Consider the following 18,328-nt stretch of genomic DNA (forward strand, 5'->3'; position numbering starts at 1 on the left):
ATGGATCTAGAATAACCAGAGTTTAGAGCTAAATTTAATCTCTGTGTCTAGGAGATAACCTCCTATCCACTCTACCCAGTTCCTTCTTCACCCTGTCTGGTGGGAAAGCAATTCCAAGTGTGTGTGAACTCTGGGAAGTTTTTGGTCTGATTCTTTCCAGTAATTTTTCCCTCAGCCTGGCAGACTTTCTCCCCAGGCTTGCCCAGACGAGTACTCAGCCCAGGATTTGCAGAGTCCTCTGTACGTCTCCAGCTTCATTCCTGTGTGCATTCCTGCCTTGGGTACTCTGGCCTGCAGGTTACAGCGTCTTTGGTCTCAGGGAGCACCAGTCTCTCTCCCCCCAAGCTCAGGGAAACTGCTGGACTCTGTTTTGCTTCCTCCTCCTGTGCCACGGCCTGGAAACTGCCCCTGGCAGCAAGGCAGTTCCGGGGCTCATCTCACTGGTTTCTCTTTTTGTCCAGTAATCTGGAGACGGTTGCTTCATATAATTCGTCTAGTTTTCTGTTTGCTTACAGTGGGAAGGTTGTTCTTACAACAGTTAATCCTTTATGGGCAGAAACAGAAATCCTCTTACCTCTACTTCTTTTTTTTTTTTTTAAACAAAACAGCTTACTGAGATATAATTTATATAGCATGCAACTCACTCCATTCAAAATACACAATGCAGTTTTTTTTTTTTTTAGTATATTCACAGGATTATGCAACCATTTACACAATCAAAGTCAGAAAATATTCATCATCCTTAAAAGAAAGCCCATACTCATGGTGGTCACTCTCCACCTTCCCCTAATTGCTCGGGAACAGCATGTCCACTTTATGTCTGTTGGATTTGCCTGTTATGGACATTCAGTAAATGGAAGCGTGCCTGTCTGTTGTGACTGGCTTGTTGCACTTAGGACGTCCTCACGGTTCATTCCTGTTGCGTACAGTGCTTCATTCCTTTTTGTTGCTGGATAAGATTCCATTAGATGGATGTCAAGTAATCTCATCCACAGGGCATTTGTTCCAAGAGGATCCACAGATGCCTGAAACTGGGGATAGTAGCAAACCCTAGATAATGTGTTTCCTCCTATACTAGGGTACCTCAAAAAGAAAAATAGAATTAAAAGATAAGTTTATTTTGGTGCAAAAAAAATTGAAATCCATGCATAATTTTTATAATATATACATACCATAATTTTTTTTTAAAGAGAAAGAGAAAGAGAAATAGGCAGAGAGAGAGAGTTCACTCCCCAGGTGCCCACAGTGGCCTTGCCTGGGCCAGAGCAGAGTCAGGAGCTGGGAACTCAGTCCAGTTCTTCCATGTGGGTGGCAGAAACCCAGCAACTCCGGCCCTCACTGCTGCCTGCCAGGGTCTGCATTACCGGGAAGCTGGAGTCAGGATCTAGAGGTGGCTGTTGAACCCTGGTACTCTGGAATGGGATGTGAACTTTTTTTAAGATTCCTTGTATGCACAAATTTCAAAAAATTTTGGCACCAAAATGAACAAACTTACCTTTTAATTTTCCACAAGCCTTTTTTTTTTTTTTTCCTTGAGAGACAGAGAGATCAGCAGGGAAGGAGGGAGGGCCCCACTTCTTGAGCCCTCACCATCACTGTCACCGCTGCCTCCCAGGGTCCGCATTCGCAGGAAGCTGAAGGCAGTAGCTAGAGCTGAGGATTGAGCACAGGCACTCTGAACTACCTGTGCATGTATATACTTATGATGGGGTTTACTTTATAAGTCAGGCACAGTAAGAGATGGCTGACAACGATAATAGAACAATTCTAACAACATACTCATTAAAAATTACTTAAAACTTATGAATTCTTTTTTTTTAACAGGCAGAGTGGACAGTGAGAGAGAGAGACAGAGAGAAAGGTCTTCCTTTGCCGTTGGTTCACCCTCCAATGGCCGCTGCGGCCGGCGTGCTGCGGCCGGCGCACCGCGCTGATCCGATGGCAGGAGCCAGGAGCCAGGTGCTTGTCCTGGTCTCCCATGGGGTGCAGGGCCCAAGCACCTGGGCCATCCTCCACTGCACTCCCGGGCCACAGCAGAGAGCTGGCCTGGAAGAGGGGCAACCGGGACAGAATCCGGCGCCCCAACCGGGACTAGAACCCGGTGTGCCGGCGCCACTAGGCGGAGGATTAGCCTAGTGAGCTGCGGCGCCGGCCATGAATTCTTTATTTCTGGAATATTCCACTTAGTATTTTTGAACCATGGTTGATTATAGGTACTGAAATAGAAAATAAAATCATGGATGAGTAGGGAATATTGTACTGTGTTTTATTAATCCTCTTAACAGTTGATGGATATTTGTGTTCACTTTTTGGTTGTTTTGAACAATGCTGTATGCATATTTATATGGAAATTTTTGTGTGGGTGGATGTGTGTTTTCATTTCTCTTGGGCTAGTTATTGATTTTTGAAGCCCTTTATATTGTGGTGAGATTAGCCTGTTGTGTGCATGCTGTACCAGCAGAGTTGAATAATTGTGACAGGTACTGTATATCCATAGATCCTACAGTAGTTATTATCTGTCTCTTTGAAAAAAAAAAAAAAGTTTTGCTGGCCCAGATCTCGCTAATGTCAGTAGCAGTAGAGAGAAATGGATGAATTTGGTAAATATTAAGAGGCAGAATTGATAAGACATGCTGACTAATGAGATATGGCAGTAAGGAGGAGAAAAAAGGAGTAAAGGATTATTCCCGGATTTCCTGTTTGGCAACCCAAGCAATAGTGGCTTGATTTGCAGAGACAGCCAATATTGGAAGCCGGTCAGATCTGGAGAAAGCTCAGGGCACAGCGGAAATAATCTCAGCTTTAGATATGCTGAGTTGAAGCAGTCTAGAAGACAACCATGGGACCTGTCTAGGAGGCAGTTCTATCCATGAGAGAGCCTGGGACAGGTTGGTGTCATCAGCATATAGGTGCAGAATGAAGTGAGGAGAATGAGAACAGAGGATCGAGGAATAAACCCTACAGACTTCCCTATATTTAAAGAATAGGTAAGAGGAAAAAGAACCTATAACAGAATCTCACAAGAATTCATCTGAGAGTTAAGAAGATATTTTGGGGACTATCTAAGGCTGTGTGTGTGTATGTATAGGTTCTAGTAGCAAACGTGTTTGGGCTAGCTTGAGCCAAAACAAGAAAGAACTGTATTTGCAGACCAGAGGCGCAGCTCCTAGAAGCCCAGCGCAAGAATGTGCTGCCGGGCCCCCCGGGGGGAATTGGAACCAGGCTCTGGAATGCCGCCAGAACGCAGCTCACTGTCCACCCTTGGGTTGCTCAGTCTCATTCCTGCTTTCCCCTTGCTCTCTGCTTTGGCTTGTACGCGTTTGTCTCACCTCCAGCCCCGCACCAGTTACAAGTTCAAGCAGACAGCAGAACTGTCTTTCTGAATTCATTTCAAATTACCTTTAGGAAAAAAGGAATCTGATCAGCTCAGCACAGCCAATGAGTTCGCGTCCCCATGCCTCATCCCAATAGCTGTGGTCAAGGGAGCAGAATCGCCCAGTATGAATGCGTCCCCAGGGCCACTCTGCTAGGGCCGAATTGGGAAGTTTTCAGAAGCAAGAGACAAAGATTGGATCGTGTCATAAAAAGGTTGTGCTATAGAGGGAAGCTGGAGGTGCCTGTGGTCAGCTGTCTGTAGAGAAGGGAGGGAGTAAGCATTGTTAATTCTGCTGAAAGCACAGGCAAGGTAAGTACAAACTTACAGGAGATGTGAAAGCAGCAAAAATAAGGGGAAATGATTTTTGGTATTTTCTTTTCTTTTCTTTTTTTTTTTTTTTTTTTTTTACAGATAGACAGTGAGAGACAGAGAGACAGAGAGAAAGGTCTTCCTTTCCATTGGTTCCCCCCAAATAGCTGCCACGGCTGGCGCACTGTGCCGATCGAAGCCAAGAGCCAGGTGCTTCCTCCTGGTCTCCCATGTGGGTGCAGGGCCCAAGCACTTGGGCCATCCTCCACTGCACTCCCGGGCTACAGCAGAGAGCTGGACTGGAAGAGGAGCAACCGGGACAGAATCTGGCGCCCTGACCGGGACTAGAACCCAGGGTGCCGGCGCTGCAGGCAGAGAATTAGCCTAGTGAGCCGCAGCACTGGCCAGTATTTTCATTTTTAATCGGAAAATAATTGGGACTGTATTGTGTATGGAGTTTGTTTTTTAATTTTTTAAAAAAGATTTATTTATTTATTTAAAAGAGTTACACTGAGAGAGGAGAGGCAGAGAGAGAGAGAGAGAGAGAGAGAGAGAGGTTCTTCCACTGGTCCACTCTCCAATTGGCCGCAGTGGGGCGGAGCTGCGCCGATCCGAAGCCAGGAGCCAGGAGCCTCGAGCCTCCTCTGGGTTTCCCACGCGGGTGCAGGGGCCCAAGGACTTGGGCCATCTTCTACTGCTTTCCCAGGCCATAGCAGAGAGCTCAATCAGAAGTGGAGCAGCCGGGACTAGAACCAGCGCCCATATGGGATGCTGGCGCTTCAGGCCAGGGCATTAACCCACTATGCCACAGCGCCTGCCCCTGTTTTTTAATTTAATATTTATGTGATCATTTTATGGGTCAGCTGGGCTGGGCCATGGTACTCAGATTTTTATTTTATTTATTTTTTTGGTCAAGCACTGTCTAGATGTTTCTGTGGAGGTATTTGTTTTAGATGAACATGTAAGTCAGTAGACTCAGAGTAAAGCCGATGATCTTCCGTAATGTGAGGGGGACCTGTCCAGACGGTTAAAGGCCTGGAGAGAAAATGCACCACTGACCTCTCCCACAGGAGAGGGTCGTGTCAGCAGACTGCCTGCGGCCACGAGCTCCAACCCCAGCCCTGGCCTGGGCCTCTGGCCTGTTGGCTTGCCCTGCCGATTTTGGACTTGCCACCCTCTGCACTTGTAAGAGCCAGTTCCTGAGAATGAATTTCTGTCTGTACACACACAGATTCAGTTCTGTTCCTCTGGAGGAGCGTGACTGATACCTCGTCATGAGTTTTCCCATCAGTAAACACTCCTAGAAAACTTGAATGAATGAAAGACTTTCATATTCCTGCAAAACAGTTTTCGTTCTGTAAGACTGTGCTTATTGCCCCACTGAGAGGCAGAGAAGATAGGGCTGGCCCACGTCCCGCCACTGAGGAAGTTGACGCTTTGGCAGTCTGCCTGTGGTACAGCCCTGCGAGGAACGCTCCCTCGCCTGTGGGGCAGCTGGGTCATGTGTGAGACCTTGGTCCTTAGGAAATGAGAATAGTACAGACTCAGATCTGGCTTCGCCACTGAAGGAGAAGTAAATTCAGAAGCCTTCCATCTGCTGTGTGGGCTAAAGGGCAGAGAAGCTGGTTTGCAGAAAAAAGAAAGATGAAGTGGGTGTGTTGACAAAGGTCCTGTGACGTTGTCCGCGGTACAGTTCCTGTTCTTCTCCGAGCTCAGCCTCATTCCTCCTATGAGTACGAGATACTCTGTAGCCTTATGACACATCTCCTTTTTTTCTTCCTTGGATAGTTTAAGCTTGTTTCTATTTTTTACATTTTTAGAATTCCAGGACTTAAGAATACACACTGTAAATGGTGAGAGCCAGGCCTATGTAGTTCCGAAAGCCTGCATTCTTAACGACCACATTATAGCCAGTAAATGCTGATTTGTTCATTTTTACATGGTGAAGTGCTTTATGGGAAACATCTTTATACATGAGTCCCTGCTCACATTTTCATGTCCTTAGTGTCAAGTGGGAGAACTGTGAGGTCAGTGTAGACGGACATTCCAGTAGGTGTGTTGTTTGAGAACATGATATATCTCTCTGGTATGTTCCATCTCTGTCATCCACTGTTTACAAATACTGTATACTATCCCTTACCAGAATTCAAAAGAAATGTTGTTTTTTTTTTTCTGGTATCTGCCTTTGTCCCATATTTAAGTTGCTAGGAAAAAAAAACTTTTTTAATTTTTTAATTTTATCAACGAGACTTCTTGTAGTTGTTTTAATTGAAAGTCATTTTATTGACTGATTAAACTAACTTCACTGAATATAAGTGGAAAATGCTACAATATATACAATAATTCTGGTTGTGTATGATAGTTACACATATCAGGAAGAATAAAGTGTTGAGTAGAATAACTGAATAAGCATATAGATAAATTTCCTGTAATCAAGGATGTGCAATGAAAATATTAGATAACATGAAGTCAAAAGCACGTAGGGCAACATGTGACCTGTTTGTGTTTGGTATATTTTTGTTTTTATGTATTTGAAAATGAGATGGAGAACTTGTAAATTTTCACTTTCATTTTTTTCTTTTGACAAGATGTAAAAATCTAATTTGAGTAAAAACACTCTATTAGATAGAGGAAGTACATAAATTCAGTAGAAAAGACTGAATGTAGAAACCAGGAACCCCTGCCAGACTTAAAATTATTACTTATTTGTATAGCTACAAAAGTGCAAAGTCAGAAGCATGGTAAGTTGGAAAAGGCATTAGACCAAGTCCTGAGAATACTCACATAATATTAAATATTATTTAGCATGGGGCCGGCGCTGTGGCTCACTTGGCTAATCCTCTGCCTATGGCGTTGGCATCTCATATGGGTACTGGGTTCTAGTCCCAGTTGCTCCTCTTCCAGTCCAGCTCTCTGGTGTGGCCCGGGAGGGCAGTGGAGGATGGCTCAAGTGCTTTGGCACTACACCTGCTTGGGAGACCAGGAAGAAGTTCCTGGCTCCTGGCTTCGGATCTGCCCAGCGCTGGCCATAGTGGCCATTTGGGGAGTGAACCAATGGAAGGAAGACCTTTCTCTCTGTCTCTCTCTCTGTCTAACTCTGTCAAATAATATATATATAATTCAATAAATATCAAATAATATATTATATTAAATAATATATTTAACATATCCAATATAATAAATATCAAATAATATATTTACTATATTAAATAATATAGATATTATTTAACATTCCTGGGTCTGTTTATCTGTGAAGGGAGGGGTGTGTCAGGTTAATATCTTTAAGATCTATCTCTTCTGCTTCTAGTTAGGTGAAATTTGTACATGGCCTCCAATCTAAGAGAACCTTAAATAAAAATAATTTGACACTCTGACCGCAGTGATCAGAGAAGTTAAACAGCACACTCAACTCTATATACACGAAGGGCAGCTCTGGCTCAGCGTCAGATTTGCTGGATTTGAATCCCAGGTGCGTAACTGCGCCCTTCACTGTCCTGGGCAGGCGCTTGACCTCTCTGTGCCTCAGTTGCATCTATAAAATGAGGTGGGGTACCTACCCCATAGGGTTTTTCCAATGATTATGTGACTAGTATCTATAAAGCTCTTTAGAACAGATCCTGGTGCATAGGGAATTGTATGTTACATAAAAAAATGGAAGATAAATCCATGTCCAATTCTCCCAAATTCTGCCTAGAATTGAATTTTTGCTTCAAAACTTCTGGCCAGATTAATGATCAGAAATAAAAGATTGGGTTAAGTAGACTAGAGGAAAGTAGAGAGTGAAGTGGAGGATGGAGAAGCAAGAGAAAGAATGGGGGAGTGGCCTAGGATTGAGCCGCCTGCATCCCACATGAGTACCAGGTTTGGTGCCTGACTCCAGATTGCTGCTGATGCAGGCCCTGGGAGGCAGCAGCGAGGGCTCAAGTTGTGGGGTCTGTGCCACCCACGTGGGAGACCTGGACTGAGTTTCTGGCCCCGGCCAGAAACTGTTACTTGCATCTGTGGCGTCAGTCGGTGTACGGGTGTACGGAAGCGCTTCTGTGTTTGTCTCAAATAAATACATTTAGGACTACTCTTTCCTTAAAAAGGGTGGGGGCTGGGGTGTGGGGGGAGAAAAAGAGAGGGAGAGAGAGTTGATTAGATTGATAAGACAGGAAAGGGGGAAGATGGTCTCTCTTTGTCCCCCTAATTCTCACTTTTAAAAAATTTTGCAGAAGCTAGAACTCTTACAGGATTGCTAGATTCACCTGTGTGGAAAACACAGAGTAAGTTTGCTATTGGAATGCATTTTGAAAATTACTGTTCTTAATTAGTCCTACTGAAGTGCTGAGGCAGCTCTTCCCCTACTGAAGAGCTGCCCTCAGCCCAGGCTAGATTTGGAAACAAAAATAAAAACAAAAAACTCCAGGGAACCCACAGCAGACAGTGGAGAAGTCCTCTGGGACCTTGTAGCAGACAAGGCTGAATTATCCAGAGAGCACAGAAAACCAGCACTTCTGCAGGCAGTGAATTGGAAACTGCTTGGAAGTCTGGATTTAATGTTAGACCTCATTAACCAGCAGAGTAACAAGTAGTACTTCCCCAACTGTGGTTTGTGATATAAAATATATTTTTAATGTAATTTGTATGTGGTAAATTCTGTTGCTAAATTAACTCTCTGTAACAAGAGTTTGAAAGAGATACAGTAACAAAACATATCCGTTGAGAATAGGCAAAAAATGATTGAAAATATTTTCATTTGCATTTTTCTCATTAGTGTATACGTTAAATAACTTTATATGGGTGAATTTTTGTTTTACCTATATAAACTCATATGTTAGTCCACACTAGCCTATTACATAAAATGCCAGGAAGAGGGCTGGCATCATTGTGGCACAGCAGGTTAAGCCACCACTTGGGAAGCTGTACCCCATATCAGGGTGCCGGTTTGAGTCCATGATAGGCTACTGTGGGTTAGTTTTAGAAAGTGTCTATGACGGGGCTGGTGTTGTGGCATAGTGGGTAAAGCCACCATGAGCAGCGACTCTGGCATCCCACAAAAGTGCTGCTTCATGTCCTGGCTGCTCTGTTTCCAATCTAGCTCCCTGCTGATGGCCTGGAAAAAGCAAAGGAAGATGGCCTAAGTGTTTGGGCTCTTACACTCACATGGGAGACACAGATGGAGTTCCTAGCTCTGGAGAGTGAACCAGAGGATGGTAGATCTTTCTATCTCTCCCTTTCTCTAACTGCCTTAAAAATCAATCTTTTAAAAATATTAATTTTATAGTATATTTTATTTATAAATATATATTTATTTTATTTTTATATTAGTTTTAAAAACTTAAATTAGGCCGGCACCGCGGCTCACTAGGCTAATCCTCCGCCTTGCGGCACCGGCACACTGGGTTCTAGTCCCGGTCGGGGTGCCGGATTCTGTCCTGGTTGCCCCTCTTCCAGTCCAGCTCTCTGCTGTGGCCAGGCAGTGCAGTGGAGGATGGCCCAAGTGCTTGGGCCCTGCACCCCATGGGAGACCAGGATAAGTACCTGGCTCCTGCCATCGGATCAGTGCGGTGCGCCGGCTGCAGCGCGGCAGCCATTGGAGGGTGAACCAATGGCAAAGGAAGACCTTTCTCTCTATCTCTCTCTCTCACTGTCCACTCTGCCTGTCAAAAAAAAAAAAAAAAAAAAAAAAAAACTTAAATTAAAGAATCCTTACCTAATATTTTTTAAAATACTTGTTTGTTTATTTATTTATATGAAAGAGTGACAGAAAGAGGGAGAGATAGAGAGATCTTCCATCTGCTGGTTCACTCCCCAAATGGCCTCAATGGCTGAGGCTAGGTCAGGCTGAAGCTAGAAGCCAGGAGCTTCTTCTGGGTCTCCCACATTGATGCAGTGCCTCAAGCACTTGGGCCATCTTCTGCTGCTTTCCCAGGCACATTAGCAGGGAGTTGTATTGGAAGTAGATCGGCCAGGAGTTGAACCAGCACCCATATGCCACTGGCAGCGGCTTTACCTGCTATGCCACAACCCAGCCCCTACCTAGTATGTTAGGTAAGCTTTGGAAATTTCCTTATTTAAGTTTATTCAAATTGATTTTCACATTGCAATTATTATGATAGATTCCACAGATACTGTGAGAACTAAAAGTTAACACAGCCCATATTTGAGTCTAGGAACTAAAGATATTATAGGGCTGAAATCCTTCATGGCTGAAGGCTTCAGTGTACTTCAGCAAGTGTTAAACTGACTGCCTGCTATGAGCCGGACACTGTGGTGGTCTCTGGTAACACACCCATAGGCCAGACTTCAGTTCCTGCTCCCATGGAACTTCTATTATGGAGGAGAGGGAATACCAGAAAATAATTAGAATAAGTCATACTGTGTTGAGCATGCATCTATATACCATATATAAATGTATAATACATGTCAATACATGAATACACTTGTGTCAGAGATAAGCGTCGTGGGGAAAGCAAAGCAAGGAGGGTCCCTGGGCAGTCCCAGGGAGTGGGCTTGTGACTGTAGAAACCTCGCAAAGTAGCATTTAAAGCAGGTCTTGAAGGAGGCCAGGGAATAAGCCGTACGAATATCTACAGGAAATGTGTTCCCAGCACAAGGGCCAGAGAGGAGGCCACTGCTGGGATGTGGAGATGAAATCAAAGGAGTAGGGCCAGGAATGTATTTATTTTCCTTTTTAAAAAATTGAGGCATGGGTGTTAACCCACTGCACCACAGCGCCGGCCCCATGCCTCAATTTTTAAAAAATTTTTTTTCTTTTAAAATTGATTTATTTGAGGCCTGGGAAAGCAGTGGAAGATGGCCCAAGTCCTTGGACTCCTGCACCCACCTGGGAAGACCTGGAGCAGGCTCCTGGCTCCTGGCTTCGGATTGGCACAGCTCCGGCCATTGCGGCCAATTGGGGAGTGAACCATCAGATGGAAGACCTCTCTCTCTCTCTCTGCCTCTCCTTCTCTGTTTAACTCTGACTTTCAAGTAAATAAATAATTCTTTAAAATAAAATTGATTTATTTGAAAGGCAAAGTTACAGAGAGAGGGTGAGAGAGAGAGAGAAAGAGAGAGATCTTCCATTCTGTGGTTCACTCTCCAGATGGCTGCAGCTGTTGGAGTTGGGTCAAGTTGAAACCAGGAGGCTAGAACTCCATCTGGATCTCCCACATGAGTAGCAGGGACTCAGGGACTCGGCCATGTTCTGCTGCTGTTCCAGTCCCATTAGCAGGGAGCTGGATCAGGAATGGAGCAAGTAGGACTTGAACTGGCGCCCATATGGGATGCTGGCATTGCATGAAGCTTAATCGCTTAACCACAATGTTGATCCCATGTTTTGACTTTTTTTTTTTTTTTTTTTTTTTTTTTAGACAGGCAGAGTGGACAGTGAGAGAGAGAGACAGAGAGAAAAGTCTTCCTTTACTATTGGTTCACCCTTCAATGGCCGTTGCGGCCAGCGCACCACGCTGATCTGAAGCCAGGAGCCAGGTGCTTCCTCCTGCTCTCCCATATGGATGCAGGGCCCAAGCACTTGGGCCATCCTCCACTGCCTTCCCGGGCCACAGCAGAGAGCTGGACTGGAAGAGGGGCAACTGGGACAGAATCCGGCACCCCGTCTGGATTAGAACCTGGGGTGCCGGCGACGCAGGCGGAGGATTAGCCTATTGAGCCAAGGTGCCGGCTCAATATTTCATTTGGGTTTTGATTTGCTTTTCCCTGATGATAAGTGATGTTGAGCATATTTTCTTTTTTAAGAAATTAATGTAGTTTTTTTTTTTTTTTTTTGACAGGCAGAGTGGACAGTGAGAGAGAGAGACAGAGAGAAAGGTCTTCCTTTTGCCGTTGGTTCACCCTCCAATGGCCGCCGCGGCCGGCGCACCGCGCTGATCCGATGGCAGGAGCCAGGTGCTTTTCCTGGTCTCCCATGGGGTGCAGGGCCCAAGCACTTGGGCCATCCTCCACTGCACTCCCTGGCCACAGCAGAGAGCTGGCCTGGAAGAGGGGCCATCGGGACAGAATCCGGCGCCCCAACCGGGACTAGAACCCGGTGTGCCGGCGCCGCTAGGTGGAGGATTAGCCTAGTGAGCCGCGGCGCCGGCCTAGAAATCAGTAGTTCTTTTAAAAATTTTTTTTTAATTTATTTTTGTTTGTTTGAAAGGCAGAGAGAAAGAGACAGAGAGAGATCTTTAATCTTCTGGTTCATTCCTCCAGTGCTTACCACAGCCAGTGCTAGGCCAGGCTGAGAACAGGAGCCCTAAACCAAATCGGGATCTCTCACATAGGTAGTAGGAACCCAGATGTGTAGCCATCATCTGCTGCCTCCCATGGTGTTCATTAGTATGAAGCCAGAACCATTTTTCATATTCCTGTTGCCCATTTGTATTTCTTCTTTTAAGAAATGTCTATTTAGCTCTATTGCCTTTTTTAAAAAATAAGAAATATATAATTTTAAATTTTAATTTTAAAAATTTATTTCAGAGGGAAAGAGAACATGTTTTGGGCTGACACTGTGGCGTAGCAGGTAAAGCCACCATCTGCGGCTCCAGCATCCCATATGGGCTCCAGTTTGAGACCCGGCTGCTCCACTTTCAGTCCAGCTCCCTGCTAATGCACCTGGGAAAGCAGCAGAGGATGGATGGCCCAAGTGCTTGGGCCCCTGCACCATATAGGAAACCAGGAAGAAGTTCCTGCTTCTGGCTTCAGATCTGCCTAGCTCTGGCCATTGGGGGGATTTGGAGAGTGAACCAGCAGGTGAAAGATTTCTCTGTCTCCCTCTCTCTCTTTATAACTCTGCCTTTCAAATAAATAAAAATAAATCTTGAGAAAAAAAAAAAAAAAACAACATGTTTACTCTTCGGAAGTCTGCAATGGCTAGGATTGGGCTGGGCCAAAGCCCTGTAACTCAGTCCGGGTGCCCCGCGTTGGTGACAGGAATCCAATGACTTGAGCCGTTGCTGCCGCCGCCGAGGAACTGCGTTAATGGGAAGCTGGAGTCAGGAGCCAGATATTAAACTCGAGCATGGGACACGGGCATCTTAACCGCTAGTCTGAATGCTGCCCTTAGTGCCCATTTTAAAACCCTGTTATTATTGTGGTTGTTGTTGCTATTGAATTATTGAGTTCCTTATATATTCTGGATATTAATGCCTTCTCAAATGTATAACTTTAAAGTATTTTTTTACCATTCTGTAGGTTTTTCTCTTCACATTATTTTCTTTAAAAAAAAAAAAAAGATTTATTTGAAAGGCAGAGTTACAGAAAGGCAGAGTTACAGAGAGAGAGAGACAGAGAGAGAGAGAGAGAAGGTTTTCCATCCTCTGGTTCACTCTCCAGATAACCTCAATAGCCAGAGTGTGCCAATCCAAAGCCAGGAATCAGGAGTTTCTTCTGGGTTTCTTCTGGTGCAGGGGCCCAAGAACTTGGGCCATCTTCTGCTGCTTTCCGAGACACATTGACAGGGAGTTGGATTGGAAGTGGAACAGCTGGGTCTCAAGCTGGCGCCCATATAGGATCCCGGCATCGCAGGCAGTGACTTAATATGCTGCACCACATCTCTGGCCCCTGTTCCACTTCTGACCCAGCACCCTGGTAATGACCTAGGAAGGCCGCAGGTGATAGCCTAGGTGACTGAGCCCCTGACACTTACGTGGGAGACCCAGAGGAAGCTCCTGGCTTTGGCCTGGCCCAGAGCTGGCTGTTGTAGCCATCTGGGGCATGGGCCACTATTTGGAAGATCTCTCTGTCTCTGTCTTTCCGTAACTCTGCCTTTCAAATAAATATAATAAATCTTTTAAACACAGGAAAAAAATAAGGCAGAGTGACAAAGAAAGGGAGAGATACAGAATCACTCCCCAAGTGGCCACAATTGCAGGGGCTGGGCCAGGGTGAAGCCAGGAGCCAGGACCCCCTCCGGGTCTCTTGTGTGGTTGGTAGGGATGCAAATACTCGGGCCATCATCTGCTGCCTTCCCAGGCACATTAGCAGGAAGCTGGATTGGATGTGAAATAGGTAGGACTCCATTCAGCACTCCCATGTGGATGGGAGCATCTCAAGTGGTTTTGGTCTGTATTTCCTCAGTGACTAGACGTTGAGCTTATATTCATGAGCTTGTTGGCCATGTGTATGTTTCCTTTGGAAAAATGTGTATTCAAGTCTTAATCCATTTTTTTCTTTCCTTTGTTTCTGATAGACAGACAGACAGAATGAGAGCTCTCATACGCAGGAACCTAATTATTGTGCCATGTCCACACCTTCTAAGTCTGCAGGAAGTTGAAGTCAGGTGTTGGGAGCAGGAGTTGAAGTCAGGCTGTCTGATGTAGGATGTACACCTTCCTTGCCACACTAAATGCCCAGTCCTGTTTGGTTTCTTTCCTTTTCTTGTGTGTGCATTTAGTGTCCTATTTAAGAATCTGTCCTCTCATCCAAGATCATAGAAATAGATCCCTGTGTTTTCTGCTTGGAGTTTATGGTTTTAGCTGTTTGAGTGTGGATCCTTCCTGAGTTAGTTTTTGTATATGGTGTGAGATAAGAGTCCAGCTTCCTTCTTTTGATATTCTGGCACTATTTGTTAAAGAGACTGTTCTTTCTTCATTGAGTGATCTTGGTACCTTTGTTGAAAATCAGTTAACCATAGATACGTGCGTTTGTCTTTGGACTCCCAATTCCATTGCATTGGTGTATACTGTCGCTTCTTGGGCGGGTTGTACACTGTTTTGATTCCTGTAGCCATTTTGAAATCTAAAGGTGCGAGTCCTCCATTCCTTTTCAGTGTTTTGGCTGTTCAGGGCCTCTTACATGTGTGTAATTCAATGATCCTGAGCTTTCCTGTATCCGCACAAAGGGCAGAGTGCCACTTAACACCATGGCACTGTCAGGGAAGAGAGGGCTGTACAGGGCCGGATTCAGGCACTCCTCTTGCAGAGGCCCTTTTGTTGTGGGGCCATATTGAAAGTATGTCTCCTGCCTGCCCTTCCGTGTGCCAGGGATTGAATCTGTTCTGTAGAGGCAAAAACGAGAGTGTAGAAACATAAGATTTAACGCACTTGTTCGTTCTTTAATGTCTGCTCTGTGCTGTTGCTTACAGCTGATGGGAACGCAGTGGGGAGGAAAAACATTCTTGTATGTGTGGAGTTGCACAGTATTGTATTGTAAGTCGGTTTTCACTTGCTTGTTTCTATCTAATTTAATTTCTTTAATTCATTTTACTTTTTGTTTCCCTTTAGTATCCTCTTCTATATGGACTGATTCTTATTCCCTGCTGGTGCTCTCTAGTTTGCCTAAGTAGAATTTACATGGGAATGCACTCCATTCTGGTAAGGAAAACCTCATGTTCTTAATGCCTGATTTTTTTTTCCAATACTGACATGCAATTTTATAATATTTGGTCATTTACAAACTTATTTGAAACCTAAGTGAGAAAATATCATTATTGTAAGTCTCCTAACTTTGTTTTGCAAAAATATCAACGTGTTGCTTTGAAAAGTACTAAGTGCAATCAAAGTTTCAAGCAGTCACAATAGCCAGGTGTTACACTCAGGACAGTATTTCTTCCTCCCTTCAGTCCCCGTTTGTTGTTTTTTTAACTCTTTTCTGTCACTGAATCAAAACCAACAATGTGAGTTCAGGAACCAAGGAGGATGCTAAGTATTAGTGAAGACCCAGTGACTAGATATTAAGTGAACTTACACTCTTCTGGTGCCAGTTGTGTTTACCTATTAGGTTGGACTTGGCTTCTCTTTTCCGTGCATACTTTACGACTCACAGGAGGTGTTCTGAGAAGGGCAGTACGAGGACCTTGCTCTGCTTGCAGCCACACCTGCTCATTTCCCCTCCTCTCCGTCCCTGTTATCATACCTTGAGTTCCAACCTGCGTCGGGTCTGCCCCAGATTACTGCAATAGCTTCTCAACTGTTGGCCCTACTTCCAGTTTGACTGCTTTGTCCAATATGCAGTGTCCTGCTTAATAGACTGCCCAAGACACGAGCATAGCACCATACTGAGTTGCTGAGGTTTTCTCAGATGCAGTACGTGTTTCTTAACCTCTGTGATGTTATGGTTGCTGTAACCTTTGCCCTGGCAGCTACCTCATTCATTCTTCAAGACTCACTACAAATGTTCTTACCTCCTAAATCCCATGTTGCCCTCTCCAGCTTGCCTTTCGAGATTGGTTAGGCGACCCTTCTCCCACTTAGCCTAAATTGTGATTGCTTTTTCTTTTATCTGTCAACTACAATAGACTATACAGTTCTTGAAACAATAACTGTGTTTTCTCCATCCTTAACATCTCACCTCCTATCTCTAAGAATATAGCAAATATTATATTGTAGATGAAGAATCAAAAAAAGGGGGAGAAATATGAACTAATTCATGGAATCCAAAAATTTTGAATGGATTCTATTAAATTGTTCTTGCCCTTAACAACAGTGTAACATTTTTAGAATTTTATGCTTATTGAAATATCCCACTAGTCTTTACTAGTTTTATAATCAAACCAATGATCACATTTCTATGTGAACTGTTGATATTTCTCACAAAAATAATGTTACCTATCCTCTGTGCCTTGTTTAGAATTATTCCCTTCCACCTCCAAGTTAGCAGCAGCACTTCTGGAAAGCCATCAAATGGTTATGCATCTTTCCCTGGTGGTAAAAAATGAATTCCTAATATTTCTTGGAGGAAAAGATACCAGACTATCATCCCTAGATTCATTATAGTTGTATAAGGAGGAACAAAATTCTGATTATATTGAATACATAATCTCAGAGATACTGTTCTTTTTATTTTTTTCAAGGGTTTATTTATTTGAAAGGCAGAGTGACGGAGAGAAAGGGAAGGGAGTGGTAGAAGCTGAAGGAAGGAGAGAGCAAGCTTCTATCCGCTGGTTCACTCCCCAGATGACCACAACAGGTCAGGGCCAGGCTGAAGCCAGGAGCCAGGAACTCCATCTTGGTCTCCCATGTGGCTGACAAGACCCAAGCACTGGGTCCATTTTCTACTGCCTTCCCAGAAGCATTAGCAGGAAACTGGATCAGAAGTGGAACAACTAGGACTCAAACCGGCACTGCCCTGGGATTCTGGCCTTTGGGGTGGAGGTGGCATAACCCATTGCACCAGAATGCCAGCCCCTAATAGTGTTCTTTTTAAGCAAATAGAATGTTTAGTGGGTTGGTCAAATATCCAGGCCGAATTCAGTTCACTTTTTATATTTGGATGGCAGGGACCCAAGTACTTGGGCCATTACCTGCTGCTTCCCAGGGTGCACATTAGCAGGAAGCTGGGACGGGGAGCAGGAGCGGGACTCAAACCCAGGCGCTCTGGTAGGGGGTGTGGACTTCCCACTGTGATGTAATCACTGTGCCAATTGCCTGCCCCTTGGAGGTTTTTTTATTTTTTAAGATTCATCTATTTATTTGAAAGGCGGAGTTACAAAGACATAGGAAGAGACAGAGATAAGAAGTGATTTTTCATCTGATGTTTCACTGCCCAAATGGCAGCAACTGCTGGAGCTGGGCTAATCCAAAGCCAGGAGCCAGGAGTTTTTCCGGGTCTCCCACATGAGTGCAGGACCCCAAGCACTTGAGCTGTCTTCTGCTGCTTTCCCAGGCCATAGCAGGGAGCTAGATGGGAAGTGGAGCAGCCGGGACTCAAACCGGTGCCAATATGGGGTGCTGGTGCCACAGGCAGAGGCTTAACCTACTATGCCACAGCACCAGCCCCTGCTCTACTTCTGATCCAGCTCCTTGCTAATGGAGCAGTGGGAGATAAACAAAGTGCTTGGGCTCCTGCCACCACATGGGAGACCCGGATGGAATTCCTGGCTCCTGGCTTCATTCTGGCCCAGCCCCAACTGTTGCAGCCATTTGGGGAATGAACCAGTGGATGGAAGATCTTCCTCTCTCTCCCTCTCTCTCTCTCTTGCCTTCTCTTCCTGTAACTTCCTTTTAAATAAATAAATGAATCTTAAAAAAATAAACAAACAAAGTTTGTTTATTTAAAAGATAGAGATCTGTCATCTGCCAGTTCACTCAACCACATGCCCACAACAGCCTGGGCTAGCCCAGACCAACCCAAGGCAGGGAGTGGCAAACTCAGTTTGGGTCTCCCACATAGGTGGCAGGGACCCAAGTATCTGAGCTGTCACTTGCTGTCTTCCAGGAATTGCATTAGCAGGAAGCTGGGATCAGAAATGTCGCCTGGACTCAAACCCAGGCACTCCAACATGGGATGTAGGCATCCCAAAGAGTTTCTTAACCACTGTGCCCAGTGCTCTGCCCTGATTTATTTTTATATATGAAATGCTTTACAAATATATGTATCATGGGGGCTGGCATTGAAGCAGGGTGGGGTAAGCTGCTTCCTGGGAAGCCCACATTCCATACTGGGTGCCAGTTTAGGTCCCAGCTACTCTGCTTCAGATCCAGCTTCCTGCTAATAGACCTGGGAAAGCAGCAGAACATGGCCCAGGTGCTTGGGCTCATGCCACCCATGTGGGTAATCTGATTGGAAGATCTGGTCTCTCTACTTTTTTCTTTTTTTAATTAATTAATTAATTTGAAAGAGTTACAGAGAGAGAGGGAGAGAGAGGGGAGGGGATCTTTCATCCACTGGTTCACTCCCCAAATGGCTGCAATGGCCAGAGCTGGGCCAATCTGAAGC

General features: G+C 44.8%; 1 protein-coding gene across 2 annotated transcripts in view; it reads left to right on the top strand.

Moving 5' to 3' along the window:
- Positions 1 to 18,328, top strand: part of SGPP1 (sphingosine-1-phosphate phosphatase 1) — a 38,660-nt gene that overhangs the window by 8,661 nt on the left and 11,671 nt on the right. The window contains exon 2 of one of the 2 annotated variants that reach the window (XM_017349473.3): positions 14,896 to 14,985. The exons of the other annotated variant lie outside the window; for it this stretch is intronic. Coding sequence (XP_017204962.3) covers positions 14,896 to 14,985 — 90 coding nt within the window. The remainder of the gene's footprint in view (positions 1 to 14,895; positions 14,986 to 18,328) is intronic. 2 annotated transcript variants of the gene reach the window in all.

This window comes from Oryctolagus cuniculus, chromosome 20 (assembly GCF_964237555.1).
Source record: "Oryctolagus cuniculus chromosome 20, mOryCun1.1, whole genome shotgun sequence".
Lineage (NCBI taxonomy): Eukaryota > Metazoa > Chordata > Mammalia > Lagomorpha > Leporidae > Oryctolagus > Oryctolagus cuniculus.